Source organism: Nanorana parkeri, unplaced genomic scaffold, assembly GCF_000935625.1.
Source record: "Nanorana parkeri isolate BGI_ZX_2015 unplaced genomic scaffold, ASM93562v1 scaffold62, whole genome shotgun sequence".
Classification (NCBI taxonomy): Eukaryota; Metazoa; Chordata; class Amphibia; order Anura; family Dicroglossidae; genus Nanorana; species Nanorana parkeri.
This window is the reverse complement of record NW_017306330.1, coordinates 2,492,327-2,513,623: the sequence shown is the minus strand read 5'-3', so window position 1 is coordinate 2,513,623 and position 21,297 is coordinate 2,492,327. Positions and strand designations below refer to the sequence as shown.

The following is a 21,297-nucleotide window of genomic DNA, read 5'->3' as shown; positions in this document are numbered from 1 at the left end:
TTTCCAATATATAAACAGTAAAAAGGTGAGAAAGGAGCAGTCTTTACGTGTCTCTCAGGGAGCTCAGGCTGAGCAGATCTTGGAGTCTTTGTCAGACTTTGGGAAGGCGGTGGCCTATTTGGCGGATACTTCCGTGGAGAGTGCTAGGGCAGCAGCCAGAGCAGGGGCATTATTGAATTCAGCCAGACGGTCTATCTTGTTGAAGTCCTCGGAGGGCGATGTTACCTCAAAGTCACGTCTCTGCTCTCTTCCTTTTGAAGGGGGTTTGTTGTTTGGGTCCGGCTTGGATGAGGTCTTAACCAGATCCTCTGAGAAAGGTAAGCCGTTTCTAGAGAAGAAGGAAAGGTTTCGTAATAAACGTTTTTTTCGTCCCCCCCAGGAGCTGAGGAAACAACCTAGCAAACCTCAGTTTCAGCAGTTGGTCCTTTAACAAGAATAAGCAAAAGGGGGGTTTGCTGTTTGTTTCCCGTTGGGAAGAAATTTCGAGCAGTCCCTTTGTCTTAGATTTTCTAAGGGGGGTTATCATTTGGAGTTTCTGGTTCAGCCTCCCCAAACCTTCTACGTGACCACTCTGCCAAGGGAACCAGTAAGGGCACAGGGTTTGTTAGAGTGCATACAATACCTGGCCTCACAGAATGTCATTTTGCCAGTACCAAAGGAGCAGTAGTTTCAGGGACTTTACTCCCATGTCCTTCTGGTGCCAAAGCCGTCAGGCAGGTTCAGGATGATCTTGAATTTGAAAAGATTGAATCAGTTCCTGAGATTCAAGCATTTCAGGATGGAGAGTATTTACTCTATCCGAAAGAGTCTCCCAAGGTCAATATTCATGGTCACCCTGGACCTGAAAGACGCATACCTACACGTTCCCATTTGTCTGGATCATCAGTGGTTCCTCCGTTGTGCTGTACAGACGAAACAGGCAATCGTCCATTGGCACTTTAAGGCACTTCCCTTCGGGCTTTCCGCAGCACCTAGGATTTCCACGAAAATCTTAGCAGAACCAGTGGCACTTTTGCGCCTCCAAGGCGTTTATCTGATCCCCTATCTAGACGACATGTTGATTTATGGCCCTTCAGTAGTGGCAGTTTTGACCAGTCTGCAGAAGGTACGGGACGTGTTGGCCTATTTAGGCTGGCTGGTAAATCTGGAGAAGTCTTGCCTTGTGTCGAATCAGTCAGTCATTTTTCTGGGCTACAGGATAGATTCAGTAGCGGGGAAATTGTTTCTCACAGTGGAGAAGGTTTAAAACTTTTGGGGTTAGTTCTGGGCGCCCTTTCCGCTGTGTCTATGACCCTAAGGGAGATCATGAGGCTCTTGGGAGTCATGACCTCCTCAATCCCGGCACTGAATTGGGCTCAGTTCTGTTCCAGGCGGCTTCAGGCGTTCCTTCTGTCCCAGTGGGACAGAAGGAAGGCCTCTCTCGATTGGAGAGTGGAACTCCCAGGGGAGGTGAAGGGGTCGCTCGCCTAGTAGACGTCAAGGGAAAGGCTGCTGGAGGGCAGGCTGTGGGGTCAGGCGGAACCCATTTATGTCACCACCGATGCCAGTTCTTGGGGCTGGGGAGCCCATATGTCGGGGTTACAGCCTCAGGTAGCATGGCCACGTGATCTCTTGGACGGCTCGTCCAATTACCGAGAATTGTCAGCAGTAAGGGAAGCGCTGAGGTCATTTCAAGAAAGCTTAGTCGGGAAAGAGATCCAGGTGCTTTCAGACAATTCCACCACGGTGGCTTATATCGACCCCCAGGGGGGAACCAGATCTCCGACACTGCTACAGGTAGCGGAGGAGATTCTTTTGTGGGCAGGGGCCCAGGTATGTTCACTTTCGGCGGTTCACATAAGGGGGGTGTGCAATGTGACCGCAGATTTTCTGAGTCACAGGCCCATTCTTCAAAACGAGTGGGAGCTACATCAGGAGATGTTTGCTCAGATTGTCGGCTTGGTACCGGTGTTTTTTCCCCTTTGCAGGGAACCGGGAGCCATAGGAGTGGATGCACTGGCGCAGCACTGGGATTTCAGTCTGGGCTATGCGTTCCCTCCTCTGGTCCTGCTTCCGAGAGTCCTTCAGAAGCTGAGCAGGTCAACTTGTGTCCTGATATTGGTGGCGTCCTGGTGGCCCAGGCGGGCTTGGTTTTCAGAGATTCAGGCTCGGTCTCTCAGTCCCCCGTGGGTCCTGCCTCAACGCAGGGACCTGTTGGGTCAGGGGCCGGTTCTGCATCCAAATCCAGATTTCTTTCATTTGACGGCCGGGCTCTTGAGAGGCGGCTGCTTCAATTGAAAGGCTGTTCCGCTAGGGTTATTGAAACCCTTTTGACCAGCAGGAAGTTGGTTACAAGAAATATCTATAGCAAAGTCTGGAAGGTGTTTTCCTCTTGGTGGTTCCAGTCATTTTGGAATTTTTGCAGGATGGGCTGGATAGGAAGTTAGCAATCAGTACCCTGCGGGTACAGGTTTTGGCTCTTTCTTTATTTCTAGAGTCCAAATTGTCAAAGGAACCATTTGTGAAGCAGTTTCTGGTAGCTGCAGAGCGTACCCGTCCATTAGGGGATCAGTAATTTCCTCCATGGGACTTATCCTTGATTTTGGGTGCTCTTTCTAAACCACCGTTTGAGCCTATAGAGGAGGTGGTAATGAAATGTTTAACTCTAAAAATGTTTTTTCTTTTAGCTATAACATCAGCTAGAAGGGTAGGGGATCTCCAGGCTATTCTACTAAGGAGCCCTATTTACTTATCTTGCCTGATCTATTTACTTGCCTGAGTTATTTTGAAGCCAGATCCTCTGTATTTGCCTAAAGTGGCGTCCCAGTTCCATAGGTCCCAGGAGATTGTGCTTCCCTCTTTTTATGATGCACCGCGGAATCTTAAAGAGCAGGCCTTTCATACATTAGATGTGCGAAGGTGTCTGCTTAAATATTTGGAGGACTCTAGGGCTTTTAGGAGGTCTGGTCATCTCTTTGTGTTGTTTGTGGGACCCCGGAAGAGGCTGCAAGCATCTAAAGCCACCTTAGCCAGGTGGATCAGAGAGGTTATCACTTCAGTTTATCAATCTGAGGGGCGAGAGGCTCCCCTTTCCATTAAGGCACATTCCATTAGGTCCCTAGCGACATCTGGGGCAGAGAAGGCTGGGAAATCTGTGGACCAGATTTGCAAGGCAGCAGTCTGGTCGCGACAGGATACTTTCTTGAAGCATTATCGTGTGGAAGTGCTGTCGCAACAGGATCTCACTTTTGTCCGAAAAGTGCTTGCTGGGGGTGTGCTTGGTTATCCTCTCAGGTTGCTGGCCTGGAAGATGATTGGAGAAATGTTTCGTTATTACTTACCGATAACTGGATTTCTCAGAGTCTTCCAGGACAGCAAGCCTACTTCCCACCCTTGTTTTGTATATTTCATATGGTTGTTGATGTATGGGTATGTTTTTACCTTCTGAGTTTTAGGAGGTAGTATACTTTTGGTCACAACTCAGGTATGATGGGGTGGGAGGGTATTTAACTATTTTTTAATTGTTTTTCCTGTTGAAGGAGGAGCCAATCATCTCTCAGGTTGCTGTCCTGGAAGACTCTGAGAAATCCCGTTATCGGTAAGTAATAACGAAACATATTCTACTACGAAGCCGTGCTGTTGTCATAGATGCAGTATACGGTTTAGCATTGTCCTGCTGAAATATGCAAGGCCTTCCCCGAAAAAGACGTTGTCTGGATAGGAGCATATGTCGCTCTAAAACCTGGATATACCTTTCAGCATTGATGGGACCTTTCCAGATGGGCATGCTGCCCATTCCATATACACTAATGTACCTCCATATCATCAGAGATGCAGGCTTTTGAACTGAGTGCTAATAAGAAGCCGGAAGGTCCCTCTTCTCTTTACTCAGGAGAACGCGGCGCCCATGGTTGCCAAAAAGAATGTCAAATTTCGATTTGTCTGACCACAGAACAATTTTCCACTATGTGACCAACCATTTTAAATGAGCTTTGGCCCAGAGAAGACGGATGCGTTTCTGGATCATGTTCAGATATGGCTTCTTCTTTAGATGATAGAGTTTTAAGTTGTATTGTTGGATGGCACGGCAAGCTGTGTCCACAGGCAGTGATTTTTGAAAGTATTCCTGAGCCCATGCAGTGAAGTTCATCACAGAATCACGCCTATTTGTAATGCAGTGCTCTCTGAGGGGCCGGACATCGTGGGCATCCAATATTGCGTTTCGGCCTTGTCCCTTGCGCACAGAGATTTCTCCAGATTCTCGGAATCTTTTGATGATATTATATATGGTAGATGATAATATATTTAAAGTCTTTGCAATTTTACGTTGAGGAACATTATTCTGAAATTGTTCAAGAATATTTAGATGCAGCTTTTCACAGACTGGTGAACCTCTGCCCATCTTTACTTCTGAGACACTCTGACTCTCTAACAGGGTTCATCACAAAAGGGTGAAGAGTTTGGAGAAGGCAGGAGAAGAGAACAATCTAGGAAAACATAGCTAAACTGGAAAGTGAGCTGAATTGGAGAATGTTTCCAAATCACCTATTTTGGCCTAGATTGTTAACTTCTCTTGCCTTCTCAACTCCTCACCCTTTTGTGAATTGCCCTGTAAGATGCTCTTTTTATACTCAATCATGTTACTGACCTGTTGCCATATAACCTTATTAGTTGCAAAATGTTCTTTCAGCTCTTCCTTGTTAGTACCACTTACTTTGCCAGCTTTTTGTTGCCCTGTCCCAACTTTTTTGAGAAGTGTTGCTGCCATCAATTTCAAAATGACCTTATTTTTTTCTTAAAATGGTCCATTTATCAATTTAAACATTTTATATGTTTTCTATTGTGAATACAATTTGGATTTATGAGATTTGCAGATCATTGCATTCTGTTTTTATGTAGATTTTACATAGCGTCCCAACTTTTTTGGAATTGGGGTTGCAAAAAGGATGTATAACATTGGACTCCTCTCCAAAGATTTCCTTGAAAAGTTAGGGTGTTTCTAAAGCTGAAGCTTTTTTCTAATTTTGGATAAAGATCGGAAGAGTTAAAGGAGAACTATGGGGTCAGTGTTTTTCCCCATAGTTCTCCTTAGGGTAACGGGAGGACACAAACTAGCGTCCTCCCGTTACCCTAAGCTCAGTATACCACGAGCTACAGACACCGCAGCCGGAGCGGATTCCGACTTAGACGACGGGATCCGCCCAGCTGCGTGAGTGCCAGCTGGCTCTGCCTCTAGATAGGCAGAGCCAGCTGGCACTCACGCAGCTGGGCGGATCCCGTCGTCTAAGTCGGAATCCGCTCCGGCTGCGGTGTCTGTAGCTCGTGGTATACTGAGCTTAGGGTAACGGGAGGACACAAACTCGCGTCCTCCCGTTACCCTACGGAGAACTATGGGGAAAAACACTGACCCCATAGTTCTCCTTTAAAACTCCTGACTACCTTTTGTTTCTGTCTGTGTCCCATTTGGGAGATTGTCCTTCTCTTCTTGTTCCAGATACACAACAGGGATTGTTAGGTTCAAAGTGAGGGCACATCTCCTCTTAGATCTCAGAACAGGTGCCTTCATTGGAAGAACATTGCTCTATTCCTGTTTAAGTAACAATATATGAAATTATTGACAGTGGTCACCAGAACAAGTAGTAAGGATGATTCTCCCCAGCAGAGACACAGCAGTATAAACCTGACACAGGCTCTCAACCTTTCTCTATCTTCATTTTGGAGTAAGATACACTTTAAAGGAGAAGTATTGGGAGAGTAAAATGTACTCTTCTCAATACTTACAGCCACCGTGTGACACTGCAGCTGTCACACCGGCTCTATAGATTGACAGATCACAAACCACTGAACGCACAGCTTCTCCCTGCAAAGAGCGGTGACTGGCAGTCCCCCACAATGATTCCCCCCCATCCCTCTGTTCCCGCAGTGCTGCAGTGGAGGGACAGACAGAGGAGGGGGCGGGCACAGCTGGCTGATGCTCTGGAGTGGCAGAGTCAGCTGTCAATCAAACACCGGGGTGGATCCGGACAATATTGTCGGGATCTTTCCCGGCTGCAGAGTGGGTCTGCACTGTCGGCAAATAGAAGGCAGTAGGCCGCTCGATGCTGACTTTGGGTCACTGAAGGACTTTAGTAAATGCTTCCTTTGACCCAAAAGAGGACAAATCTCAGGAGCCAGGTAGCCAATGGCTCTTAAAATTACAGCTGGGGGTTTTCTCTAGATGTCAATAGAGCTGGCATAAAAATCAAATATTTCTGGCTCCTGTATTCCTAATTATTTTGTCTGCATTGGGGTGGCATAAATTGGCCAGTGTGTATGCTAGATTTGAGTATGACAATGCTTGAAATGTGAATCTTTGCTCGAATAACTTGCAATTTAAAGTACTGGTTAACAGAATCACTGATTGGGCAGTTGCATGTCATCTTCCTGAATACTACCCCACACACGAGCACTGCTAGGCCTAGGAGGGGAGCTGCAGGTAAACAGGAAAATTAAAAGAGCACTATGGGGTAAGTGTTTTCCCCATAGTTCTCTTTAGGGTCACTGGAAGACATCTACTAACCTCCTCCTGTGACCCTAAGCTCAGTATATGGCGGGCTATTGCTTGCGATATACTGAGAGCTCCGCAGCCGGGACGGATCCCGACCATACTGTCTGGATCCACACAGCTGTCTCTGCCTATCTAGAGGCAGATCCAGGTTTGCCCGCCCCCTCCCCACCCCACCACCATCTGTCTCCTCCACCATCCGTCCCTCCACTCAATGCTGGAAAGAGGGGGGGGAGTCCGTGCGAGGAGAGGAGACAGTCACCGCTCACTGCAGGGAGATGAACGGGAGGTGAGCGAGCGTTGGCATGTGTTCGGTTTCTTCCCGATCAATAGAGCCAACCTGTGACAGCTTCTATGTCACACGTCGCCTCTAACTATGAGGAAGAGTGGAAATCACTCACCTCATAGTTCTCCTTTAAATGCATCTGTCACTATTGATCATTCTGCATGAGAAGTATTGGATAAGGGAGGCCATAATTCCCATGGTTGGCATCTGAGTTTTGGTTGCTGTCCAACTGCTGATTTCTTTTGCTTCAAACAAAGTTGTGTCTCGAAATGTATACTGTTCATGTTCTTAATTTAGTTCTCCATTAGACTATCATGTTACTTACATTGTATAAGGTTATAATTGACATCTCTGTTGCATCCAGATAAGCGGTCTCCTTAATTCCATCATGTCCTCCTATGGCAATAATTGTCCTAGTGAAGTGAGAAAGCCGTTCTTTCCTTGTGTATTTGAAGGGCCTTTTCTGCTTCCAGCAGCTGATTCAGCTACACTTAAATATAAAACAGCACAGGCAATATAAACATTTTACTTTTTACTCTATTTGAAACTACATTGTAAAAGTTTTTTTTTTCTCTCTGAGCTGTAGGTTGTATTGTGAGTGGAAGTCAGAGAGAAATGCTATGATTGTTTTGGTTATGCCATCCTTTATGGTAGAATATCCACTTAAGTGATATAATTGCAGATATTAAATCAAATGCAGGAAAATGTATTGTGTTTCCTGATTCAACTGTCTGTGTTATTACCACTTCAAGGGCAGTTTTAAGGTAAAGACATGCACCTCATCTGTTTTCAGAGTTCATTTAATAGGACACAAGCTATGTGGTTAAGGGGGGGGGGTCAATATTTGCATGATGTATGCATTAAGCATTGCTGTTAGGGATGCTTAGATACCAGTGCCGATACTTGGCATTTTCACGAGAACTACCAGGGTTGCAGCTTGGACCTGGCTCTGGCACTCCACCGCTGTCCTGAAATCATAGGTCTGTATAAAGTCGATATAATGTTTAGTGTAAGTGTTGCTTTGCGTATGCTGCTGCTCTTTTTTTTTAGCACCTCTTTGGGGGGGAATAAAAGGGGGGTAGCAGTACTTCCAGGTATGAGCGGGTTATTGCCAGGCCTGGGCACTGTCATGTGGGGAGAACAAGCCCCAAATTTTGTATAGAATATTCAGGGAGGATGGGGCAGTGATTGTAATAAAGTACCTGCTATATACTTTACACAGCACAGTTACATTTTGAGTTTAAATAAAAAGTAGGGATGTTCAGATACCAGTGCTGATACTTGGCATTTACACGAGAACTACCAGGGTTGCAGCGGTTACAGCTGGTACCTGGCTCTGACGCTCCACCATTGTCCTGAAATCATTAGTCTGTATTGTTTTAGATAAACTGTCACGTGACAAACAAAAACGTATCAGTAATTGGTATCTGTGAGTACTTGGACAAGTATCAGTACTTGTACTTGGCATGGAAAAAATGGTATCAGTGCATCCCTAATAAATAAAAACAAAACAAAAACAAATGATATATATATATATATATATATATATATATCTCAAATCATACATTAAAAAGGGATGCACAAATCCCACGAGCCTGGTAGCCAATGCTCCTTAAAAATGACAGCTGCCTCCTAATTTTTGAGTTTTTCTCCAGTCTAGTCTTGGAACTGGAAAAGTATCAGTATTTGTTCTTGTATTTGAACCGAGTACTGTACTTGGAGCAATAGTATTCTCAGGGCTTCATGTGCTGCTTATTACATGGCTGTGTGCCAGTCACCATGTACATGCACATATGCTGCTATTATGTGGCTAGATTAGCAGTTGAGGTTGAAGAAAGCAGAAAATGTCACCAGCTTGATGATTTGCTTCAGTGGTCTTGAAATGTGGTACTGCAGGTTGTACAGCTTTGTGAATATACCCCTTAGCAATTCAACCAATTGTATACAGATACATCAGGACTGTCAACAGCTGACAACAACAAGACAAATACAGAATGAGAGATGAGATTGTAGTCTAGACAAGCTTTACGAACCAGGGTGCTGTAGCATGCTAGTGTGCCTCCTGGCCTCCTTTGGGGTGCCTCAAAATGTTGTGACTGATGTGAAGAGGGCTTCTGATGTAAAAGGGAAACTCTGATGTGAAAGGGGGCTACTATTACAAAGGCTGATGTGAAGGAGGAAACCCACTTTTTGGTGTGTTTTTTGCTTGGGGGCCCCCCTTTAAAACCTCTGACATTTTTGATTGGGGTGCCTCGACATTTTGCATGCTTTTAAAGTAAAAGGTTGAGAAATGCTGGTCTAGACAAGCTAGAGATCAGGTCTGTCCCAAATCAGTTAAAGGTCAGGTGTACAGCAGAATGAAACAGGTATCATAAACTGGTACTGGAAATTCGGAGCAAGGTCAATGGAACAGATTTGTGGAAGGTCTTTTGCTCAAGCATCTTGCTGGAGCTGAGCACTTTCTTAATAGCACTTAACAAAACCATTAGACGTGTGCAAGCCTATGAAACTCTAAAAGGCAGTTATAACTTCAACCACTAGATGGTGCTACAGATTGAAACCTCTGAATTTCAGACGAGGCTGCAGCTCGCTCCCATGATAATTTATGATTCCAATACAAATTGGAAAACTAAAGGTGAGATTGTAGTCCATCACGGTAGTGAGGTTGCTACTTTACAACACACACAGGGATCATGGGGAACAAAAGTAGCCACCCTCCAGAAGTAAGGACAGTGTCAGCACCAATTCAGAGAAGATTTGAGGATCTACAGCCGAGTGATACACAAATAAGATACAATAGTTGTTAATAGTTAAGGTACTTACATTTTTTTTTTAAAGATTAGATTTAACTCCTGAGTTTATTGTCCCTTTTAAATATACTTGTGTCCATGTACATGCATTTATATGCCTACATGTGTAAATTTGTGGACCCCAGACACAGGTTTTTCAATTTTTGCAGCTCTGAACGCAGCTCAAGTTTACTGATCTTTCCGCAGCTGTGGGCATTAATCCATAGAAAAAAAAATTCCTGCCGTTTAGATCTGAAAAAAAAGATGCTGTACTGATAAAAACGCTGTACAGCCGTGTCCCTGAGCCCTTTAAGTGAGAAGAAACAGGAACCACAACAGCCAGTTTACCAATATCAAGGTGTCCTATGGCAGTGAGCATGTTATAGCTTATTTGTTTATCTTTCCGGTAGGTTACCTTTTAAAGAAATAGTGTTCTGATAAGAATATGTGGGATCTGCTTTTGTTGACCACCTACTGAAAATGCTCATTTCATGGTTGTTTTGATGGTTCACAGACTATAATAGTCTGAGTCGCTGGCCCAGAACAAGAATGCTGACCTGGGAAATGGGGAAAAAGTCAGAAGTCCTTATCTGCATTGTCCTTGCTCAGCGACTCAGGGCTCATTCACACCACATCCAGATCATCTCCAGACCATACCGGATTGTTTCCGGACCCAAAATGCAGCCTAATGTATTCCTGTGTTATTTCTGGCCCCTGTTCACACCAGCGCAGTCTAGACCAGACCAGAAAAATACTGCATTTTTCATTTTGTCTGGTCTGGAATGCACTGGAAATGCGAACAGGTTCACACCATTTTCTGGTCCGGAAATTTTGTGAACCTGCCTTCAAAGTATTGAAGTAAGGGGGGGGGAAAGAAAAAAGGGGGGAGGAATGGCTGCTGCTTTTAGAATCAAGGTGAAGGCAGTTATACATTAAATATCCGTTTCTTTTTTTTATATATGACCAATGGACAGGAAGTGGAGACATCGCCCACGTGTCAGTTGCATCATCCCTTTGCCTTTTGTCACACTTACTGTTAGAGAATTTTTGTTTTAAACAGCTTCCATAAATGTCAGTGAGAACAGAATATCAAATAAAAATGGTTTGCATTTTCCCAGAGTTTGGAAGAGCACAGCTCTCTCACTGTGCACACGGAGCGACAGGGAATCCGGCCCTGCCCTGAGCCACCAATAAGATTCAAACTTTCGTTCATCAAGTGTTATTTTCCAGTGCAGTCTGCGGTGTAATGCGTTCTTGATTAAGATGATTTGATGTAAATCCCGGTATTCTATGTTGTGACTGTGACTTGTCTTCTTCTCCCCAGGACAGCTGTATTACTTTCTCAGTGGCACTGATTATGTAGTGGGACGTAAGAACTGTTCAATATTGATTGAAGATGATCAGTCCATCAGCAGATCTCATGCATCGTTCTCTGTCAGCCACCCCCTCTCCAGTCTGGTGAGTTCTAGGAGAAGAACACTTTTTTTTGTCCTCTCTTTTGGTCGCTTTTTAATACGGACTACAGGGAAAAAAATGTATTCACCCTTACAGTGGGGCTCGGATGGTCTGATGAGTATAACTTTTAGTACCTACACAGATTTGAGCACGTAACCCTTGCAGTGTGGGAGTAGCCCCACTGCAAGGGGTAATAAGATTTGTAACTGGAGTTCTTCTTTAAATATTCTATAAAAAAAAAAAGGTTTGCTGTATCCACTCCAACAGAACTTTTGTGAGATGAAAACTTCCTGTGTTCCCTGTCTGTGCCGAACTTGCTTGAAGATAGGGAGGTACTCCGTAGTCCTGTCCTAGGGTGACAATGCTGACTTTCCATATATATGTAATAATGTGCCGAGCTGAAGAAACCATCAAATGTAAACATGGAAATATACAATGATGGTTATAGGCTGAACGCAAACCACATAACATACACAGTGAAATAAAGTCCAAAACGAATCAAACGTTGCGGTGCAGATAATAAATCCAAACAATGCGATTTCGTTATGTGCACCGCAACGTTTGTTTCTTCAGCTCGGCACATTATTTCATATATATATTTTGTATTATATCAGATATCATTTTAGTGCTTAGTAGCTCTTTTTCACCTTTTTTTGCATCATCACTGACAGATCTTTTTTGTTTATTTGTTAATGCTGCCTTTCCGCAGATACAGTATGGTGAGTGAGTGTTGTCGCCCTAGGACAGGAAGAGAGTTGCTGTCAGGATTACCAGGTAGAAATATAGGATAAAAAAAAGAGAACCAATACAGCCACTAAATCCAATGAATGGTAAGATGCAGTGTATTATATATTAGCTCTCAGGTGTAGATACCTTTTAAAGCTGAACTACGGCCACAGATTTCTGTCAGTGTATGTTGGTCCAGCTGGTTGTATCTCCCCACTACACACCTAACCGGTACACCCCCTCTTTCCAGGTGCTGCAGTAAGTTTAGTAGAAAATGTCACCAACACACCTATAAATCTTCCTCCATAGACACCTTTTGTTGACGTTCATCTTTCTGATATCCTGAATGAACATCAATAAAGATGTTATTAGATGAAGATTCATAGGTCTTCTGGTGACATATTGTCTACTTGACTAATAGGGAGGTCTCCCCATTAAAGTCTTTTCTGCACCCTGCTGCTGGCACTGTTAGTGCACTTCTTTAATATTCTGTTCATTCATATGGAGCGTTAGGATATGGCCATGCCTAGCCTCCAAGTAAGGGCAAGATTAATCAAAAACTGTTTTCCAGCTCTGCATAGTGAGGGGATGTGTGAAAACCACTACTGGGTTATAATTGTTGTGTGTCTTCTGTTGGGTAGATTTCTAATCAATTCCAGGCCTAATAACACTGTTTCAGACTGGCAGAGGTTATTGAACTTCTTAATGCAGTGTTATCAGCCATGTCTGAGTTCTTCCCTGCTGGACTACACAATACTCCCCCATCCCCTCATCTTGATATCATAAGGGCAAGGTGTTTTTTTAGCTCAGCAGGGAGAACAGGACAGGGATGATTGCAGTGTACCAGAGGCACCTTGATGTTTGGAGCATGCTAAATTTCCGGCAGATCACCATTTTTTATTTTTATTTTTTTCTGTACGGGTAGCTTTTTGAAAGAGACAAAACATAGGTATATGTACACACATTGCAGAGATGTACTGACTTTTTTTTCTGCCCAGGCATACACTTTTTAAGTTAGTTCTTTGTTAACTTTTTGTTTCTGTGTACAGGGACATCCAGACGTCATTCCTGTCCTGTCTCTTAAGGAGTCTTCAAAGTATGGCACCTTTGTTAATGGTGAAAGGATGGAGAATGCTATTTCTAGGAACTTGAACTCCGGAGACAAGATTACATTTGGAGTATATAATAGCAAATTCAGGTATTCATTTTCTAATGTCAAAATTGTGAGGCACCCTGGTTGAGAAAGGCTGATCTAGCGCTTTTCTCAGTAACCTCCCTGTTCCTGGCTCACCCTTTCATTCACTGGATTTAAGTTTTTTAATTCTAGAAACTCTGCATTACATGTGGGTGTTGCCTATGAAGGTCTACATGTAAATACAGCCTGCCTAGGAATGCCCACTCCTCCAGACTGGCATCCACCCCTTAAGGCATTTTAATATTTAACAATTCTTCCTAAGAGCCAGCGAGGCTCATCTATCCATGACATGACTTCAGCATTTATGTCATATCTTTTTTTTTTTCCTCTCTCCTTATCCAGAGTGATGTATGAATCTTTAGTGACTTGTTCGTCCTGTTTAAGCAGCTCAGAGAAGAGTTCTTTAAACCAAGCAATGCAGCTACTTGGTGGCCATATTGTGAACAACTGGACAGAGAAATCTACTCATCTGGTTATGACCTCAGTTAAAGTGACTATCAAGGTATGTGTTGCAGTAAGAAAGTTAGAAAAGAAAATGCTGTAGGCAGCTCCGTCCTTTTCACTGCCCCATTTTCCACCTCAGGTGGTTGAACCAACATTGCTATTTGTCTATCTTGGCAGCCAGGTAGCAGGCATTTTCAGGAGGTCAGCAATGGCAGGCCCCATGTTTCTTTCACCACTACACTAGTAGTGCCTAATATAGGACTATACACTTTACTTTTAAGAGGTAGTAAGTGGGTGGTGGTTACTCCCACTCACCCGACCTAAGACAGAGCTCAATCCAGGGGGGAATTTGGCAAGTTTGGAGAAGCTGAGAGCCAGAAAGCGTGTCCTCACAAGATAGGTCAGCATGGCTTCTGTTTTCCAAAGCACTTGGCTGCTACCTTTTATGTATATCTTTGATATCATGCCAGTAGCTCCAGTAGACTCAGAACTGTCATTCAGGGGACACTATAGTATAGGCTTTACTCACTGACCAACCCTAGATCATAACACTTATGGTGGTGACTTTTTTTTGGGGGGGAGCAGGCAGTCATCATCAACCTCTATTGAGAATCTTTGGGATGTGCTGGTGAAGACTTTACACAGTGGTCTGACTCTCCCATCATCACTACAAGATCTTGGTGGAAACATAATACAATTCTGGACGGTCATAAATGTTGTGACATTGCATAAGCTTATTTTAACCATGCCATGGCGAATGCAAAAGTAAAGGCGATCCGAAGAAATATTAGTGTAGGACTTTTTTTGGCCAGGCAGTGTATCTATATATAGAAAGTGTACAGTATGTGAATTCGAACTCCACTAAAAGCTCATCATTGTTACCCAAGCTCTGCATGGAGGCAGTAATGTAATAACAAGTTAACAATGCAGCTTTTATTTCCCTTTCTTATTAACACTAAAGGAATGTTCTGGAATGGAGAACCAAAAGGATACAATAAAAAAGGAGAAAATGTACTTGTTACTGGCTATTAAAATTCACTAAATGACATTTTGGATTTGCTCTGGCAGCAAAGGGGTTAAATGTTTTCTCTAACCGTGACACTGCTCATACACTGGCACAGATACAATAGACACACATTGCATTTTCCTGACCGGATATCAGCTTCTGTTTATTGTAATGTGCTTCCTCTGTTGACATTTCCCTTCCCAGCTGAGCGAAGGATATTTCACACCAAATAATGAGCAGGTCCCCTTCTGAAATTCAATCTCTGACCTGATTCACATATTGAGGGCAGCTGCAACACAAATAGCTGCTGTCATGTCTGGATGTTCTCAAGCTTGAAATTATTTTTAGATTTGTTTTATATGTATAATGATTCCATACTTCCTTCCACTTCATTTGCTTTTATTTGCATGGTTGACATTTCCCTGCTTTCAATATCAGAGGATGTTTGCAAAATGACAGTGCACCTGTTATTCCCCCCTCCCCAAAATGAAAGCAGACATTTTTAATTGACCTCTTCGATAGTACAGTCATTACTGTGGGAAGCTAAAAGAGTGTTTCCTAAGCTTTGATTATGGTTAATAGCATAAAACTTCTTCTACCCACCCACACTGTCGGCATCGAACTCGGTTTATGTTATCCTCTCGATAATATTCTTTGGATCCCAAAGTGCTACAGTCTTCTGACTTTTTCCCATAGAGTGTATGTATTTATCCCCAGTCTCCACAAAGTGACCTTGTGCTACAACCTTGTACTCCCTTATTTTGGACAGCACCAGGCAAAACAACGTTTCCATTTACAGGAAGCTTTGATCTCATCGACTTAGCAACATTTGCAGCTCGTGAAATTATTGGCTGCTCTGTCAAATATTAATATAACTCACAATATATAAGAAATAGATAATCCGCGCTTCTGGAAAGGAGACTAAAGTGGAAATGTATAATAAATTAAGACCTAAAGCCGCTCTAGAAAGAGGATCTCACAATATGTCTGATCTGTGCCATGTACGTACTGATTTGGTCACCCAACTAGGAGAGCCAAGAGTGTACCAGCTATCTTATGACTCTAGAGTTAGTGAAGTCTTTAATGGGGGGCAGAGAAACCTGACGGTATCACCTTGTTGTGTTCCACTAGGGTTTAACACTTTTCTTTATATTATTATTATACAGGATTTATATAGCGCCAACAGTTTGCGCAGCGCTTTACAATATAAGGAAGACATCACAATACAATTCAAGAGAAGATGGTAAGGTGGGCCGTGCCCGTGAGGGCTTACAATCTATGTGGAGGCCTCTGGTGATCTCTCTGGATAACATGTGGAGCCTCTCCTGCTCCATACCATTTGTTGTGTGTAGCAGATGTTCCACATTGCAGTTTAGTCTATTGTAGGGTTGACGAAACATGTTGCTGTCGAACACTGGCTTTTACATTTGAACACAGTGTAGCTCAAATGTATGTGTTCGAACACAAAAGACTGATTTTGACCTGCTTTGCCAGGAATGGAAACACATCTCCAATATGACCTGCTGTGCTCAGAAAAATGTAGTGCAAAGCAGGTTAAGCATGGCCTCAAATGTAATCCACGCTGTAGCATTATTGTAAATGTGAATCTGCTGACCTGCGTTTGACACTCGCATCAAATGCAGGTAAACTGCATCCATGTACACAAGCCCTTCTACATATTTTATGTGATCTTATTACAAATGGAAATGACATTACCCATTATATCAATGTTTCTATATTTTTTCAGACAATATGTGCATTAATTTGCTGCAAATCCATCGTGACACCTGAGTACTTTAGTGAAATGATCAAAGCCATCAAAGAAAAACAAGCACTACCTGCACTTACAAGGTATTTCACTGAGCACTGTTTAACTGCAGACTGAGCTGTGTTGTGGGTGAGATGTAGGTAATGATCATCAGCTTCTCATGAAAACCTAAACAGTACTTTTACCATCACTTTGCTTGTTTTAAAGGAGCACTCTGGGATGGGTGAAATTTACTCATCCACATAGTTAGAGCCGACGTGTGAAACTGAAGTTGTCACACGTCTGCTCTATTGATTTAGAACTGAGCGATCACATACCGCAGATCACTCAGTTCACAATCTTTTCCCTGCAGAGAGTGGTGACTGTCAGCCACCGCTCACTGCAGGGATTCTCCCCTCTCCAATTTTCCAGCACTGACAGGAATGACAGACAGGGGAGGAGGTGGATACAGCTGGCTCTAGAGAGGCAGAGCCAGCTGTCAATCAATTCAATGGGATTCAGCCAGCTGTCAATCAATTGTTGGGATCTTTCCCTGCTGCAGTGTGGCTGTCAGCATATTGCGGGCAATAGCCTGCAATATGCTGAGTTTTGGGTCACAGGAGGACATTAGTAAATGTCCTCCTGTGACCTTAAAGAGAACTATGACCAAAAAAGGTTTGGCCATAGTTCTCTTTTAACTGCCTCCGGGCCAGCCGTAGTAAAAAAACGGCCGGCCAGGAGCTCTCTAGATCTGAACGGACGTCTTTAGACGTCCGCTCAGACACGGCCCCTCGTCGTGCGCGAGCGGGAAATGGCCTAAATTTAAAAACAGGCAGCCATGCCTGTTAACATGGCGGATCGTTTGTATGTTGCAACGATCGGTGCGCCCCCTCCGCTGTCCCCCCCGCCATTGTCCGCTGATCCCGGGCTCCACTGTGCCCGTTGCGAGCCCGGGATCAGCGCCATGCCTGTGTAACAGGGGATCAGAGGGAGCTCGTTACACGAGCTCCCTCCGGTCTTCATGTTACATATCGCCCCGAACGTCGGAGTGAGAGCAATAAGTCTATGGCCATCAATCACTGATAACACTAAACTGATGAGCAGTAAAAGCTTTTAAAGTGTCGCCTATGGCCAATTTTGGGTATGGTAGTTCTCTGCGATGTCGCGGGTGCGCGCAATTTTAAAGCTTGACATGTTTGGTGTCTATTTACCCGACGTGACCCCGACTTTTAAATTTTACCCAAAAACTGGGCTAATTATAAATGTTTCCTAACATAATGTAAAAAAAAACCTTTTTTTTCCCCAAAATTTTCAGTAATTTTTCCTAATTATAGTAAAAAAAAAACCTGTAGTGGTGATTAAATACCACCATAAGAAAGCTCTATCTGTCCCCAAAAAATGGTATAAAATTCATTTCAGTACAGCGTTGCATGACGGAATAAACGTCAGTCAAAGTACCGCAGCGCTGAATACTGAAAAATGGCCTGGCCAGGAAGGGGGTCTAAACACCTGGTCATGAAGTGGTTAAAGGATCACACTCCAACCAACCATGAGAGAGTTGCATTCATACTGAGTTAGCCTACAGTGTACAGATGTGTCCCCTGCACTCCTTTCAGCGTCTACAACCTTTAGCAGATGTGGTGCTTGTAGTAATGAACACGGATGGCTCTGTGTATATTCAAGCTTTAGAATGTAGTAGATCACCAGCACTCAAAAGATATCGTTTTCACATCTGTGTATACATTTATCGATGTTTAGTGTCACATATATCAGATAGCCAACATTTCGGGGCCACGCAGGTTCCCTTCATCAGGGCGACATAGTGACCTTGTCACATCATTGCTTAAACAGCTGCAGGCAATAGGTTAAATCATTTAATGAACTGCTAATACTTTCCAAGAAGTGTAGCTGTGATAGGAAGTCAGAAAGTACACTTGGTTTACCTTCAGTCTGTTTTATGTACGGTAGTTCACTGCACCCATATTTATCACATTTTACTTTTGGTTATTATGGGGTTTATTAACTCTAAAATAACTAGAGGGCAGCTTAGGGATCCAGGGGGCACACTGGCCTACATTTTCCTTGGTCATTCAGCAAATGATGCCAGCAACAATAGGGATTAAGCAGAGTGGCAACCAAACAAGATTAGCCACAAAAAAAAAAGCCGATTAGCAGAGAAGTTGTGTTCCCTTGAGTGAGAGAAAAGACTGTCCCTCTAGTATGTGTAAAGCCCTACACCGATATTAAAAACCATTTTCCTTGTCTATTTTCCTGCAGCTTCATTCCAATAATTGATGAACCTTCCCTACAAACTGACTCATTGGATTTCTCAGAAAATGGAAAAAGAAAAACTATTTTCAAAGACAAACTTTTTCTATTTTTGACTGCCAAGCAGGTGTGTACTGCATGTGAGAGTCAGCAATCTATATTTTATGTATTTCCATTCTCTCATTACAGCTACTTCTGTGCTCCATCTGTTCTTTGGTTAGCGTATGGTGGACAGTAGATAGCAGGATCTCCTCTTGGCAATAGATACCCCCTTTGTCACTTATTTGGGACACATATATGCAAATAAGGACTTCTGACTTTACTCTGAATTTCCTGATATGCATACTTTTTCAGTTCAGAGGGCGCATGTAGTACCATCAGAATGGCATCAGCAATGACCGTGCCCATCCTTTGTGTCTCTGAAGAAAGTTTTCCTGTAAGACAGAGCTTTCATGAATTCCAAGCAATCTTTCCAACAAAAGATCACTCCATAATCAAGGATTTTCTCTGCTGAAAAAAGTTATACTTGTGTAAAATACACATGCCAGTGGCAGACACAATACGCTTCCCGGTATAGGAAATGCATCTGTGTGCAGTGCAAACAATTGTTCAAGATGAAAAAACAGACATGACCCATCATCAGATAAAAACCTGACACTTTAGATAGAATTGGCACTAATCAACCACTATTTCCAATTCTGTATATCAATTTTCCTTGTGACATAATGTATATCTGCAGAAACATCTGTGACATTTCTGAGGTGAACAAAGGTTTAACGTCAGAACAGCCTGTTTCTTCTGATCTCTACTTTGTCTATGGTTGGCTTTTTTTGTCAAGGACCACATTGCCTGTATGTTACAGAGCTGCTGCTGTTGCTAACAAGTATAAAATACAAGATGCACACACATTTGTTTTCATGGTTAAGTACATGCCTTGCTTTTGAAGTGTTTTTTTCCCTGCTTTTCTGATTCTTCTTATTTGATTATTATACAAATAATCTTACTCTGTGCAGCACAAGAAACTAAGCCAAACAATTTGCTTTGGAGGTGGCAAAGCTCGTCTGTTAGCGGGAGAATTGGATGACACACATCTGCTAGAAAACCCCAATACTTGTGTAATCAATGTGGGAACGTCAGAATCTCAGCTTTCTGAATCTCAGATCCCAACCTGGGTCACATCTATCATGAATATTCTTGAAAGGTGAGATGCATTCCATATATGTTCTCATAAACCTAATAAGAAGAGTCTTGATTGCATGCTGTGATTAGTTAGAGACTTGTTGCTTACATTGCAGTAAAAAAAAAAGCTGGCATCTGTCACAACAATGGTGTGTGTGTGTGTGTGTTTTCTTCCTGCTTGCTTGCATATCAGAGTCCTATGTCAGTCACCATATTTAGAAAATACAATCCAACTGTAGCCAGGGTGGAGAAGAGATATAACCTCTGTTAGCATTTAGTGCTTTCTCTCTGTCCCCACTGAGAAGATTTCAACTTGCTTCCTGTGCTGGTGGCAGGAGATCGAGGAACAAGAAGTTATGGGAATTCTCTCCAATGGTAACACATTCCAGCTTCATAGGAACTCCCATTTCACCCATTTTCTTCTCCTGGAGTCAGAGGTATAAAAAGTGTAGGAAAATCTCTCAGACAGTAAATACCCAACAGATTTTGTAACTAAACTCTACTCAAAACAAAAAAAGATGTTTTTGGCTGGAGCAAAGCTTAAAGGAGAACTATGGGGTTAGTGTTTTTCCCCATAGTTCTCCTAAGGGTCACGGGAGGATATAAACTAGCGTCCTTATTAATCATCATACATAGAGGGATGCATTGGTGGAATTTGATTTTAGAGTGTAAAGGTCCTCTTTAAGCTACATCTAATGTAGGCATCTCTCAAAATGGTACCTCTGTCAAGATCATCATAGTCTAACATTGATGATAGGGACCTTCTATTAACTGAATGTGACCTGGGTCCTTATTGATTCTAACCTCCATGTTGAAATAAAAGACAATAACTAATGCAGCTCTGTGTTCAATAATCAACTTCAAACAATGTAGTAATCTCATTACAAGCATACACAAGGGGTATATAATGAAATGCACAACTCTTTATACCAAAAGTCCAAGTCTCCCAACACAAATGTGAAATAAATATCACTGAAATTAATACTTCAGTCTCTCCAGTTCATGTCCTTCGACACCCAATGTGACGCCTCCACCTTAACGAAAGATATGGGCTCCAGATTATAGGTTGGTCATATCCCACCAGATAAATAAGCCCCCCCAGTATGCCACATCAGACAAAAAAAAAGGGTTTCCCCCATAGTTCTCTTTTAAAAAATGTATTAGCAAAAGTGTGCCTGTCTGGGCACAGGAAAGGCCAGAGGGGCTGAAATCACTAACATTTGTAACATCCTGTTTAAAGCTACAAATCAAGGGCGCACATTTGTTATTCGTGCTGCAAAGTAAAGTGATAAGATGGTAGGCCATACTTTCATCTACTTTAAGACCTCTCCAATTTCCTAGCCTTGTATTTGATTCAGTGCTTGTGATGTAAATTGTACTTACAGCTCACCGGGGTCTTGTTCAATTTATGTGATAACTCAACACAATGAAACTCTAGTGGATTCTTGTCTATGACATTCCTTGTTCAATTGTGTTACAAGAAATACTAAACATAACTCTTGTTTTACAGTAAAGGATTGCGAGCTATTCCAGAAGCTGAAATTGGTTTAGCCGTTATCTACATGTCAACAGAAATATATTGCAATCCTCAGCAACGTGCAGGGAATAGAAATGAGAAGGGTATGATGACACTTAATCTGCTTTCTGCTAGGGAAAAAGTCATAGTAAATTGCAAATCC

The 21,297-nt window shown here is 42.9% G+C and overlaps 1 protein-coding gene across 1 annotated transcript in view; it reads left to right on the top strand.

Annotated features, from left to right (window-relative positions):
• The window catches only part of NBN (nibrin), a 56,029-nt gene that overhangs the window by 4,269 nt on the left and 30,463 nt on the right, over positions 1-21,297 (top strand). The window contains exons 2-8 of the mRNA XM_018576273.1: positions 10,923-11,056; positions 12,829-12,977; positions 13,317-13,476; positions 16,172-16,275; positions 18,449-18,566; positions 19,453-19,640; positions 21,129-21,238. Coding sequence (XP_018431775.1) covers positions 10,923-11,056; positions 12,829-12,977; positions 13,317-13,476; positions 16,172-16,275; positions 18,449-18,566; positions 19,453-19,640; positions 21,129-21,238 — 963 coding nt within the window. The remainder of the gene's footprint in view (positions 1-10,922; positions 11,057-12,828; positions 12,978-13,316; positions 13,477-16,171; positions 16,276-18,448; positions 18,567-19,452; positions 19,641-21,128; positions 21,239-21,297) is intronic.